Source organism: Daktulosphaira vitifoliae, unplaced genomic scaffold (assembly GCF_025091365.1).
Source record: "Daktulosphaira vitifoliae isolate Bord-2020 unplaced genomic scaffold, ASM2509136v1 Scaffold_2, whole genome shotgun sequence".
NCBI classification, from domain to species: Eukaryota; Metazoa; Arthropoda; class Insecta; order Hemiptera; family Phylloxeridae; genus Daktulosphaira; species Daktulosphaira vitifoliae.
Genome location: NW_026099573.1, coordinates 3,921,496 through 3,935,751, shown reverse-complemented (window position 1 = coordinate 3,935,751; position 14,256 = coordinate 3,921,496). Strand labels below are relative to the sequence as shown.

Genomic DNA, 14,256 nt, shown 5'->3' with positions numbered 1-14,256 from the left:
AGGCGGGGGGGGCCTAGAATCCCCTAAATTACCCTACTTATATATATATAATTTTTTTTTTTAATAAAAAAACTAGTTATTTTTTTTTCATTTGATAGTATATATCATAACCTTTGATTTGATATATGTTTAAAAGACGCAGTATTTCCGGAACATTTTCAGAAGTTCAGTTGAAAAAGATCAATGTTTTTTACAATATTTCAAGTTTTGAACGCCCCCTATATAAGGGGAATTTGTCCAATTTTAATAAAAAGTATGTCAAATGAAAGATATACTTATAATCTATATAGAAAATAAAAATTTGCGCTGATAATTACATTTTTCGAAAAGTTATAGCACTTTTAAGTTGAAAATTTAATATCGAAAATTTTAACACAAAAATAGCGTTTTTTAACTACGGCAGCCGTTTTTATGCAGAAGATAAAGTGTCGGGACAAATTTTTATTTTTCATTTTATAGCACATAAAATAAGCTTTAATTTGATATATGTTTAAAGGACGCAGTATTTCCGGAACATTTTCAAAAATTAAGTTGAAAAAGTTATTTTTTGTAAAAAAGTTACTATTTTAAATCTCCCCCAATGAGCAGGTGAAGTGTTAGATATTCAAAAAAATGATATCAAATGAAAGGGACATATCTAAGGTTTTAGTATAAAAAAAAATTATGTTGATTTTTGAAAAATTTATGGAAGTTTTAAGAAAAAAAAGAGAAAAAAATGACAAAATTTACCGATTTTTAAATTTTTGAAAGAAATCGGTCCAGTAAGAGCTGAGAAAAAGTGGCAACAGACATAAAAAAAAAAAAAAAAAAATCATAGTAAAATTAATACCTTATCCGCTTCGCATTGAAGCTAATATCGTTATTTATAATGGTGTGAAAACATTCAGTCTTAAAGTGAAATGTTTACATATATATGTCATTAGGATTTAAAACAGATGTCTTTGTAAAAATTATGGCCGTCTGCCGCCTCTAATGCGTTGACGGATGTAGAGTGCAATCCGTGCATTACGTATATATGGCTGAGCATAATTTAGACGTGTGACAAGTTGTGTTAGTTTGCGTCGTGTTTCATCTCCCCCCACCACTATCATAAGACTTGGTGGAGGAGCATAGGTTCTTCTTAGGTTAGTTTACGTTGGGTTTCGTTGTTCCCCCTCCCATTGTATTATGTTAGTTTTCGTTGGATTTACTTCCCCCCCTCATCACATACACTCAGAAGACGGGGTGGGTGGGTGAAGCGGTGACAGCCTTCCCCTTAACAGAACACGCATATTTCTCCCACTCTTTCCACATAGGCCACGCCTCTTAATTCCCCTATCGGGCTGAATGCCCATTTTCACCCTACTCTTAGGAACAAAGTTTGTCCTTTCAATCCAACCTCTGTCTCATGGTTCTTGGACTCTTTTGCAGCCCTGGAATATAAGTGACCATCCGTTTGTACTTGATCGGTTTGTAGGCTTCCAATTAGAGTTCTGCACCGTCTCAAGGTTTTATCAGGTTGACATGATAAGTGAACCACTTAATAGAACTCTCTTGCCGCCCAGCTTAGAGCCAAAGTTCCGAGGACGGAGGCGATAGTGATTGGACCGCTCAAGCAAGTGCAACGGTATGCCGCGGTCATAAAGACCGCAATGGTTGCCGTTGACCTCAATGCCCTTGGGGTCCAATTGGCAGGCACCAGCGGACCTGTACGAGAGCCGTCTTGCTGGAGATCCGGGTATCAGGCGCCCAGGCTGACATCCTAAAGGGTGCCCTGTAGGATCATGACGTGCGCGTACACCGTCTGGTGATGAAAGTGCCCGTCATGCTCCTTTTTTTTTTTTTTTCTTTCACGACTGTCATTATTGTGAGCCGCCCTGGAACTGCCGTAAGGCATTACTTCAGGGCGGCCCACGCCGTCTTAATAATTCACATCACCACGTTGTGAATCAGCCTGAAATTAATCAAGAGCTGACATGGTGTGGCCCCCTCCCGTAAACCAGATCCCAGAGTAGGAACCGTTAGGGAGGACTGCCAAAATAACTCACAAGACATAAAAACATAACACAAAAAAGGAAACTGGCCTAAACCAGCGCCTCAGGTCCTCCTGTGCCGGGCGGCGTGGCTGCCTCTTATCTCAAGCGTTCCGCTTCCTTCTTCTTTAATAAGACGGACTTGGCGAACGCCTGGACGAGTCCCGACGCTCCCGACTCCTCAACATCAGACCACTATGGACAGTTGGGTCTCACTCACGGTGAGATGACTTATCGTCTCACCCAAGTGATGTCCGGCCACTGTTGCTTTAACGAGTACTTACACCACATTCGTAAAGCAGCCGCGCAAACGTGCGACCACTGCCGGGATCGCCCGGGAGAGGCAGACAACGCTCTGCACACCCTCTTCCGGTGCGAGGCGTGAGCCCAGGAACGGGACTCTCTGGAGACCCGTCTGGTGTCCACGCTCCGTGTCATGTCCTTGGTGAACCTGATGTTGTGAAGCAGGGAGGCGTGGAGGCTCGTCCAGGCTTTCGCCAAATCCATCAGAAAAAGAAGGAGGTAGCTGAACGCCTGAGACAGAAGCAACCGCGCCGCCCGGTACAGGCGTTGGTTTAGTTCGGCGCCTTAGGTATTCGTATTTTTTTGTTTTTGTGAGTTATTGTTGCCCTACTCTTAAAGTTGATGAATTTCGAGCTGATTCAAAACGTGGTGGTTTGAGTTTTAGAGTTGGCGTTCGCCACCCTGAAGTAATACCTCACGGTAGTTCCAGGGCGGTTTACAGTTATGCCGTTCGAAGTTTAAAAAAAAAAATAGGTTCTAGACCCTTGTCCTCAGGTTTTTTAGCTTCAGTTCCCTTTAACTTTTTCAGGTCATCGGTTCCCTTGTCTCCCTCCTTTGGTAGGTTCTTCTGTCCCTCCATGATTGCTTGACTCCTCTTCAGCTTGCGCCCCTGACTGCCGCTCAGTTTCTCAGATCTAAGTTTTAGACTCACGATTTTGTTACTGCCAACATTTGATCTTGCGATTCTTGTTCTGCATTTGATGACGTTGCTATCTCTTTGCTAGTAGATGGTTCACCAAGTATCCCGTTGTTCACATTGAGATCTTTAAGTTCGGCGATACTTTTGCAAAGAGTCGCCAGTTCACGATCTTGTTCCGACAGGATGTCCGTAGGATCCCTGATCATCCCAAGTTCGTTGTTGTGTGGTGTTTTTATGTTTTTGTCCATTTAGTTCCCACGAGAAGTCGAGAAATAAAGGTCCGTCACAGCAGAGCTCGATACTGTGATAAGGCTGTATACTCTATGGTGCGCAAGGTGCCATGAGGATCTCAATGGTCACTTTACCTTTCTTTAGAAGAAATATGTATTTTAAATAATAATGTACAATGAAATGGTATTAATGAGACATTTGTGCCTGTCGTTTTGTGCATAAATGTTTTATTCGAGGGCGAATGGTAGACAAGCTGACTCTTAGCTCTTCTTCAACAGATTGAAGTCGTTCTCTTTTTTTACTTTTTATTGTTGTGACTACTGAGAATCCTTGTTCGCATAAGTACGATGTGAAGAATGGTAGTAAAATTTTTATTGCTTTTATTGATATTTCAGGAAATTCTGCTTGAGCATAAATCCAAAATTTGTTGAGGGCCGTTTCTTTAAATTTCAACATTAATGTTCTATCATTTTTCAGTGAAACAAGATTGTCTTCTTCAGCGAATGTCAGACCAATGACCTCGTCAACTGCCACACTAAATGGGTTTCGCACCCAGTCATAGGTTTCAATATTTATGCTAGGAAAGTATTTTTTCATTTGGTCTTTTAGTAATATGATAGATTCGCTTATTAACGATATGAGAGTGGCGTCTACATCTCGCTCTGCAGTTCGTGGGAACATAGTCAATTATTTTTATCAACTTGAGTTTTCCACATAATTAATTTTTCATGAAAAGCCATCATTTTGTCAGATGATGTTAGGATATTTTCGTTACGACCTTGCATACTTGTATTTAATTTATTCAAAAGTTCAAAAATATCAGTTAAAAAAGAAACTTTTGTCCACCACTTTTCATCTCCAAGAAAATCGTATTTCGATTCTTCTATTGTTAAAAATACAATTATTTCTTCTCTCAAATCATAAAAACGTGATAATACCCGGCCTCTTGATAACCATCTTATTGCACTGTGAAAAAGTAACTTTGATTTATCTGAATCCATACCTTCACAAATTTTTTCAAATAACCTCGACTTAAGTGAACTACTTTTAATAAAATTTATCACATTCACAACTTGATCCAAAACTTCTCTTAAATCACCTACCAACGTTTTTTTTCCTTGGCAAAAGAAATAAAGCCTTTGACTGAGCCAGTCATCGCGGGAGCTCCGTCGGTACATACTCCAATACATTTATCCCATGGTAAATTGGCAAATTTTAGATAATGGTCCACGATTCCGAAAATGTCTTCACCTTTGGTTGTCTCTGGAAGTGTTTTACAACACAAAAAGCTTTCCACGATGTCTTCGTTGGCAACTATGCGTATAAAAACCAAAAGTTGTGCTTGTCCACTTATGTCAGTTGACTCGTCTAGTTGTAATGAAAAAAATGGAGAGTCACGAGATTGTTGCAATACTTGTTCTTCAATATCTTCAGACATGTGCTCTATACGCCTACTGATGGTGTTGTCAGATATAGGAATTTTCAATACTTCTTTTTCAGCTTTTTCACCAAAAAGTGCTTTTAAAATTTCACAGCAAGCAGGTAAAATAAGATTTTCTGCTATAGTGTGAGATTTCATTTGTTTAGCTACAAGCTCTGCTACTAGATAACTAGCTTCTTGAGTCTTATCAGAAATGGTCACCATTTTTGTCATTTTTTTAGATTGTCGTGTTTCTGATTCTAGTAAACGTTGAAAATATGAAGCATCTTTATCAGCCAAATGAGAATGCTTGGCTGAAAAATGTCGTTTAAGTTTACTTGGAACCATTGATTCGTTGGATAATTTTTCGCCACATACAAAACACCATGGACGAGGATCATCTACATTTCCGGACCAAGAAAATCCTATGTTTAAATAATCTTGATGATATTGACATCTGATATTTAATTTAGCTTTTTTTTTTGGTGTTTCACTCACTGAAATGCTGTCAGTTGAACGAATTATAAATACATCCATTACAAAAAATACTATTTAAGTAAAATTATCAGTGCGATCGAGACGGCTGCGATGGTCAAACTAACATTAAATACTATTATAGTATTATGCGTATCTACGATTAATGATAAGCGATTAGCCTATGTTTATGTTTGTTAGTTATCCCTTTTCACCGAATATTGATAATAATACAGGTATCCTAAAAATTATAAAACTATAAATAGATTTATAGCGGCACACCGGTTGAAAACCACTAATCTAAAATATCGTCAAACCAAAATTTTTAATTTTATGACATGTACCTATACAACAGAATAGATATCTTATCTAATCTCTACCTATACCATTGCTTTATGCTGTTCGATGAACTACCATTTTGATAATGTAATGTATTTTTATTATCTATGATTACAAAACACCGTTAAATACAATGTTAAAGTCTATAGCACGGTAAAGAGATATAAGTAGTTTTCTATAAAAAAAAGTTCCAATGTAATCCATTGGACAATAGTATTCGTAAAAAGATTCATTTATTAATTTGAACATATTGCTGTTTACATAATTTTAGCGTTATTGTTATTTTTAAAAGGCATTTGTAGTTGTGAGTATTATTTTAGATTTCTGTTTAAAATATTTTGATTTAATATTATACTTTTTATTGGTTTTGTTTCTTGACTTGCTGTTTTTAATAAGTTCATAATTAATGAGTAGTAAAGTTTTTGAAAATTTTTTGACTTATTCTTTAAATAATTATTTAAAGAATAAGTCAAAAAACTTTCAAAAATTATAATTATTAATCAATTAATAGCTTAATTAAATAGTGGGTTTAACATGTGAGCAATTAAAGCCATATTGCCATTATTTGATAGTTGCTTTAAAATTAGAGTTTACAATTAATAAGTTTTAATATGCAGTTCAATTGTTAAGCTGTATAAACACCTTGTGTTAAAAGCTATTTTAAAACTATTTAACAACTCTAAAATTATTAAAATGTGGGAAGATATATGATGAAGTAAGAAGTTATATTGATTATTATAAATTAAATTTTCTTTTTCTAAATATCCTTATATTAGTAATGATGAAATAAACAAACCATAAATAATTTTATGTGCTTCAAGTTCCTTAAAGATTTTTTTTTTAAATCCAATTAAAGAGTATCTACTCAAAAATTCATTGCTGAACAACCGCCTTATTATTTTTCTTACGGTTTCAGAAACTTTATTGTTAGACATTAATGAAAGATGAGCTACCTAAAAGTAAAATTGAAGACATTCAAACAACATAATATATTGTTTGATGAGTATAATAATATTATTATACTCATCAGTCAAATATATTAATTATCATAGCTGCTCTGTATGACTGGTTAGTTTTTAATTTTTCTTCAAATAAACGTGATGATTCTTCATCAATTATTGGGGATAGGTTATAACAATTATTGATATCAGAGACTATTGGTGTATTAGATTTTTCATAGAGTTCTTTATACATTTTATCCACAGTTTTCTTTAATGTAATTTGACCACTTTTTAAATAACTTATTTTATGTTGGTAAGTAACTCTATTATTTTTTGATATGATGAATCTTAAAAACAATTTAATTAGTTAAATAATGAAAAATAGTTAAATTGTGTGCATATTTGAAATATGATTAAAAAAAATTAACACTAACCATTGTTTTTAAAATTTTGGTTGTTTTCCAATGATATAGAGTCGTTTATTTGGATTATGTCTATGAAAAAAAAAAAAAAAGAAAACAAGATTTTATTGTCATTTAATTAAGACATTTTTATAAACAAAATTATTCTAAAACCTTTCTCGAGCTTAATATTTATTTCATCATTATATTTATGTGGTGTTGATGGAACTGTTTCACAAAACATATTTTAAAAACTTAAGTTTGGACTATTATTTTTATTTTCAGCATTGTTTGAGCTTTTCGATACACTGCTGCTTGGAGAACTAGGTACATAAGAAATTGGATTATATGTTTTATTTGTAAATGAATCGTCAGCAGATGATTCATTACTGATTGTTGATTCATTATCTAGAATAATATATATTTGTATTAGATAAATATGTAAAAGAATGTTATGTATTTACTTCCTATCAGAAAGTATTGGAGGAGTTATTATTTTTATTGTACTTTTTTTTGGAAGGTTTTTAAGAGTATGTTTGTTTTGTGATGTACTTGAAATAGTTTTTGATTCTGTATCTAATTAAATTATATTTAGTTAAAGAATTATTAGAATACTATTTTTAAAAAGTGTATTATTATAATTAAAAAATAAATTATATACCATCAGAAAGTGTTGGAAGAGGTATCAGCTTATGTTAGATTTATAACGTTTCTTAGGAGGTTCTTTGAATAGTGAAGATTTTTTTTTATTTGAAGAATAATATACTTTAGCTCTTTTATTTTTTTTGATTTCTTGGGGAGCAGTTTCTTCCATAGAAGATAACTGTGATGTGTCACATGCTACATTGACTTTTATTAAAGCTGCCGACAACTTTTATTATAATTAATCAATATTAATTATATTTTTTTGTATATACAAATTAAATTTATAAAAATTTATTTTTTAATAATTTTTATCAAATATGTCAATAAATTTCTAGTTAATTTATTATTAGCTAACTAAAATAACTTAATAATGTATTTTTGTTTTTAATTTAATATTGTCTGCATTGAATACTTAAAATTAGTCATTTGAATGTATAATTGGAATAGCTATTTGACAATCTATATTCTGATCTTATTAACGTTATTTTACTTTTGATATTGCTTATAAAATAGTACTGTAAATCACACGAGTGTGAAGCTACCAATTCGTGGTCCACCAACTGCTTATCACTAACAAATATTGGTTACCCTTCGGTTACCAATATTTAATAGAGTATAACGCTTTTTCTAACCGATAGATGTAGACACATAATAACAAAAAGCATATATTACACACATTTACCAATCATACACACAACAAAGATCTGTGGGCCGGTGGGAGTATATATACAATTACTATCGTATACACCGCCGTACCAACACGAATAATTGTGAACGACCACTGCATTTAACAACTTAGCATTTGATATTATATTATAGAGTTTTTTAAAAGCTTTCAGAAAATGTATAAAAAATATCTGGACTCGTTTCGGAACATTGTCAAAATCGCAAATTACTGTGGCCGAGTTAATGCGTTAATACGCAACCAAAAGTAATTTTCGCGGTCTTGATTTGCAATATTCAGTTATACCTGCACGTTTCACCCGTTAGCTTTTCACACCACTTATAGAATTTTTTATAAGCTTTCAGAAAATGTATAAAAAATATCTGGACTCGTCTCGGAACATTCACCAATTCGAAAATTACTGAGGCCGAGTTGGTGCGTTTATTTGAAATTACAATATTTTTTTATTGCAAATTTTTATTGTTTATCAATATAGTGTTGGCAGTTCTGTATTGTTTTGTGTCAACTAGAGAGCAGTGTATTATCGTATGACTTAAAATAGCTTTTATATAGAGCAATATTATATTATAGCTTTTCACACCACTTATAGAGTTTTTTATAAGCTTTCAGAAAATGTATAGAAAATATCTGGACTAGTAAATATAACTATGTATCCCCCTCGATTTTAATTTGGATTATGCTGTTAATAATAGTACCTCAGCAAGGTCGGATTTATCCAAAAAGTGTCCCTAGGCTAATAAGGAACAGACGACCACTTCTTAGGACACAGATAGAATGTGACCGCCTCCCAATTTACTTAAAAATTTGTATTTCCTAATGTATAATGTATAGTTACTTTAAAAATATTTAAAAGTCAACGTAAAAAAATTATGTATTGAAATTTTGTAGTTTAAATTATAATGAAAAAAAAATCAGTCCTTCATAAATTATAATTAATGTACAACAATAAAAAATAATAATTATATTTTTACTCTGTTAATAAACGGTTAATTCAGTATATATATTTGTCAACTTATTAATGTAAACAACAAAAATTTGCACAGTTATAAAAAATAAGAAAAATTAATTAAAAATACGTTTGGTGTTTCCTTGATTTGGTTGCTCGATACAATTTACACGACCGCCGTCGCCGATTATTATTTTTGATAATATATACCGTCGTGCCGTAGCTAGCCTGCCCAATCACATTATATTTTTATATATATTGACACGGACCGCGTCGTTCTCTATACACGGAGCCCCGCGACCCGTGACACCTGTATCAGCCACCGCCAACTACGTGCATATGGTAGTTTGACTGACTAACACCGCGTGCGATACGCCACGGTACAAAGTCCAGCAAGTGCCGCACGTCCATCTACGACCCGCCGCAAATATACGTTAAGTCATCTCCGTGACACCGCTTTGATCGCATCGTTCACCGTCAACATTACAGCACCGGACACTTCGATACGATATATTGTCTTTCGGATACATATATAAGTACGTCAACCGTCTATATTGTTTACTGTGTTTATTTGTTTTCTTTTTCCGATATAAAGTTTTGTTCAGCGACAAATAAAACATTCGATTATTTTGAACCAAAAATAAGGTGTTGTGTTTCCTTTTTTCCTTGAAATTATAACATCCCGCGAGTGCGGCAAAATCATAAACCGCATCAATATATATATATATCAATATATATATTGTAGAATATATTCTGTGCTATTTTTATAATTTTACAATACCGAGTAACTAATTTACTAAAAAAACTACATTAATTCTAGTAGATTGAAAATTAAATTCGCAGAAAGGAATGATATCTAAAAAAAAATCAAAGTTTTGCCGGCCGCAGCGTCTCTTCAAGTTGTGGCACCCCTAGGCTATAGCCTAGTTAGCTTAGTCATAAATCCAGCTCTGTACCTCAGCCTACTCAGCACTTCAGTCTTATACAGTAGTATTAATTATAAATGAACCCTTCGTGCACAGAACTGTTTTCAATGTAAATATAAAGAGTAATTAAAAAATTAATTAAATTCCAAATAATCTAATTTTTGACAACAATTATAAATATTTTGATATTAAACATACCAAATAATTTTTTAATTTTCAAAAATACTTAGGAGTACAAGGATACTTAGAAGATCAAAAAATGATACTCGACGCGCGATGAAAACGCTGTAAAAACCTAAGTATTTGAATAAACCAATTGTTCTATTTTAGCGTCCAGACGGCAAAAATCAAACATGAACGTCGGCCATTACCGGAAACGCGCTTCTTTATTGTAGTGTGTAAGCGATTATAGAAATACACAGTAACAATTTAGACTAGTGTCGCCAGTGTTTCCGACGCAGGGTCGAAAACGCATAGCGTGAAACCGGCTTTATGAAATAAAACTGTACTTATCAATAATGGGAATGCTTAATATTAGCTATCTAAGAGGGTGTATGTTATGTTAAAAATAAACTAGTGAACAATAGAAGAATTTCCGGGAAGAGCGATAAAGAATAACGTTTACTACGTTTAGGTTATATACAATTTTTTTTTATTGAATAGATGTTGTTTGTTATGCAGGTGGACAATTATTGTAAACAGATTAATATAGATCGGCCCTAAAGGTTGATTATTTTACTGGCGAGTAGTATTTATATATTTTATATAACATTAAGTTCTAAATATGTTTCAGAGTAGAACGACCGTACTGTGTAATTCTCCGAATTATGCGTCAAATTAAATTGACGTTGGTTTTCCAGCGGTGGTTTCTGAAATAACTGGATTAAATAAAAAACTCCTTAAATGTTTTAAAGGGATTTTAAGTACAATAGGCGTGTAATGATGTAAATCAAGAAAAATATGAGAATTATGCAAAAGATACTTTTATGGTGTATTTAAAATTTTATCCTTCGTATAGAATTGGTTTCTACACCACGGATACTATGTCTTCCAAGTTTCCATAGGATTTAAATACATAGTTAAAAAGTTATTGAACTTGCTCATTTTCCAATTGGTAGTTTATTTGAGAAAGTGTGAAATATAGATATCACATTTAGACGCTAACATACCCGTAAAACTTTGATCTGATGTTAAAACTTAAATTTATTGCGGTAAAATATGATAATTATTTCTGTACTCTCGAACGACCTTTAAAATAAATACATTGTTAATTTATGAACAATATTTGAGAGTATAATAATAATTAAATTCTAAATAATTAAGTGTTTTTGATTTTCATTTTTAGTAAATTTTGTATTAAATTCCTCCATCAGCAAAACAGATATATAGGGTGATTGGCCTATATATAAACAATGTTTTTTTTTTTAATCATTATGGATCNTAATGTTTTTTTGATGTGAAACATCTATAGGCGAGGGGTAAAAATAATCGTTTGCGTGGCGACGCTTGCCGTGGCGATGCGTCGCCACACTGTAAACGGTATATATATATATATATAGAGTGGTGACGCTTGCCGTGGCGATGCGTCGCCACACTGTAAACGGTATATATATATAGTGTGGTGACGCTTGCCGTGGCGATGCGTCGCCACACTGTAAACGGTATATATATATAGTGTGGTGACGCTTGCCGTGGCGATGCGTCGCCACACTGTAANCAGTTAAATAAGATTTCTTGATTCAATTAGGATGATAAAAGTTTTAAACAAAATACATTGAAATATATATATTATTTTCAATTTTTATACTGAAATTGTAGTACTACAAAAATTTACGTAATTAACTTTTATGCATAAGATTTTAAAAATATTTTCTTTGGTGCAATATTTTTGTATTTGCAATATTTATAGAGATAAATGTTCAAGACAATAAAATACTATGTTTTCGCGAAAAATAAGATCCAGGAGCATACAAGGAGGCGTAATTGGGCGCCCATTGGAAGGGTAAGAAGAGGATATCTTCCCTTTAAAAATTATCAATTCTTTTTCGATTTTTCAGTTGAATTTATGTTAATTTATAAAATTATGTTCAATTTTATTAACTTTTTATTAGTCCTTTTTTAAAATTTTATTTACTCAAATTTCATATTTGTAATTGTTTTCAAACCCAATCCAACCGAACCAATTTCCTTAGATATATACTTTTATATATCTTTTAAATAACAATGACATAATAGAATAGCATCTATCCTATATTGTAAATGATACTGTGTACTTACAGAAAATAATCAATTGTTGAACTATTGGATTTAATGTATCAAATACAATATCTTTAACATAATATATTATATTTTCTTTCGAAACATTAATTTTTATACCAGGACAATTAATACAATATAATAATACCAGGAAAAATAATACAATTATATTTAATTATAATAGTGTTTATTAACATAAATAAATGAAGTCTATGTACCCCCCTTAATTTAAAACGGTATCATTGAGAAAATAAAACTCGGCATAAGAGTAATAAATCGATAGTTGATAACTAGATAATCGATAGATAAGGCCATTTGATTCTTCGGGCTAGTCTTCTGCGCTAATATTCTTCATTCAACATTTTACATCGTAGCTGGCAAGTGTAAGTATTCTAGTTATCTGTTATTGTAAACTAGCCTTTTTTGACNGTGGCGAGTGTAAGTATTCTAGTTATCTGTTATTGTAAACTAGCCTTTTTTGACGCGCTTATTTTAAAATGAATAAGTTATTTTTAATTAAAATTTGTTTAGTTTGTTATTAATATAGTTTCAATATTGAAATTACGTGTTTATTAAAAAAGACCTTAAATATATTGTTAATATTGAATTAATAATTTTAATTTTGTACGTCTTTAATTTATGANATAATATTGTACGTCTTTAATTTATGAGGCTTTACTAAGGTAAACTCTAAGGCCGCTGTTAGATACAAAGAGACCCAAAGCAAATATGGTTTTTTGGGCCTTGTTAAATTTTTTTGTTATAATTGAGACCTTTTCTTTTACTTTTTTCTAACTTTGTTGGACCAATGATTGGTTGCATTAGGTCCGCGCGCAAGAAATCGCGTTCCCTAGTGCAAATCAATTCTGTAACTAATATCTAAAATTTTGTTTTGTCAAAAAAATGTGTTTTTTAGTTTTGTAAAATACATGTCACTCGTATCTCTTGCATTCTAAGCCCCTTATATTGCAGTACGAGTATTTTGTACTGAATATTTCAATTTTTCTATCGCTTACTGATTTTTAGCTCTTGTTTTTCTGTTTGCAAGACTTGTAACCACAAAATTTTGTGGTTATGAGGTGCATCTAAAATAACATGTCGAAGAATGCTGGTTGTATTTTCTTTCACCACAAAAAATACTTTGAATACAAATATATCTACAATATAACAAATGTCCACAATGTTTTAATAAATTAATAATTTTTAACCTGTTATTTTACGTTATTTTTTCGAAGCGAAGCTGAGAAGGTATTAATTTTACTTTGATGTGTTTTATTTTATTATTTCTTTATTTTTTTTTTTGTGTCTGTTACCACTTTTTCTCAGATCTCACCGAACCGATTTCTTTCAACAATACATCAAAAGATCACAAATCGTATCTAGTCGAAGACATTACCCTCAAAAATTGAAAAAATTTCCCTGGTTCCCGTAAATGGGGGAAATCTCAAAAAAAAATTACAAANCCTGGTTCCCGTAAATGGGGGAAATCTCAAAAAAAAATTACAAATTTAAAAATCGCTAATTTTCAAAAAATTTTTAATTTTGTTTTACTTAACACTGCCATAACTTTTTCATTAATGAACAAATCAATATAATTTTTTTTTTTATAGATGCATAATATCTACCTACCTTATGATGTATTTTTTTTTATAAATTTGACCCTTTGCCTGCCCACAGGGAGGGATTCAAAATGACTACTTTTTCACAAAAAACTTTTGAAAGTGTTCCGGAAATACTGGCATTTTTATATATATCTTAAATTAAAGCTTATATTATATACTTTAATATTAAAAAAAAAAAATTTTGGACTTTATTTTGTTAAATTATTTAAAATTAAACTATCTAAAGATTTGCATCGAAGCGTTTTTTGTCAGGTATTATACTTGATCCAACTATGCCACATCACCACTGTGCAGCGACCCCCCTGTGCTGGGTTGTTTTTTTTAGCTTCGATGCGAAGCTGAGAAGGTATTAATTTTACTATGATGTGTTTTTTTATTTTTTTTTTATTTATTTTTTTTTTTATTTTTTTTTTTG

At 32.1% G+C, this 14,256-nt stretch overlaps 2 protein-coding genes across 2 annotated transcripts; one reads left to right on the top strand and one right to left on the bottom strand.

Annotated features, from left to right (window-relative positions):
- Positions 1-3,372: 3,372 nt before the first annotated feature.
- LOC126897308 (zinc finger BED domain-containing protein 5-like) lies at positions 3,373-3,867 on the bottom strand. Its single transcript, XM_050670817.1, has one exon. The coding sequence runs from the start codon at positions 3,865-3,867 to the stop codon at positions 3,373-3,375; it is 495 nt and encodes a 164-aa protein (XP_050526774.1).
- Positions 3,868-4,314: 447 nt separating this feature from the next.
- Positions 4,315-4,944, top strand: LOC126898870 (uncharacterized). The gene is made up of 2 exons (XM_050673279.1): positions 4,315-4,728; positions 4,871-4,944. The coding sequence occupies exons 1-2, from the start codon at positions 4,428-4,430 to the stop codon at positions 4,936-4,938; spliced, it is 369 nt and encodes a 122-aa protein (XP_050529236.1). The 5' UTR covers positions 4,315-4,427; the 3' UTR covers positions 4,939-4,944.
- The last annotated feature ends 9,312 nt before the right edge of the window (positions 4,945-14,256 follow it).

Excerpts from the sequence above, each read along its gene's own strand:
- LOC126897308 (XM_050670817.1), bottom strand. The coding sequence starts at position 3,867 with ATGTTCCCACGAACTGCAGAGCGAGATGTAGACGCCACTCTCATATCG.
- LOC126898870 (XM_050673279.1), top strand. The coding sequence starts at position 4,428 with ATGTCTTCACCTTTGGTTGTCTCTGGAAGTGTTTTACAACACAAAAAG. Across the intron at positions 4,729-4,870 it reads TAAAATTTCACAGCAAGCAG|TAAACGTTGAAAATATGAAG; the intron begins GTAAAATAAGAT and ends TTCTGATTCTAG.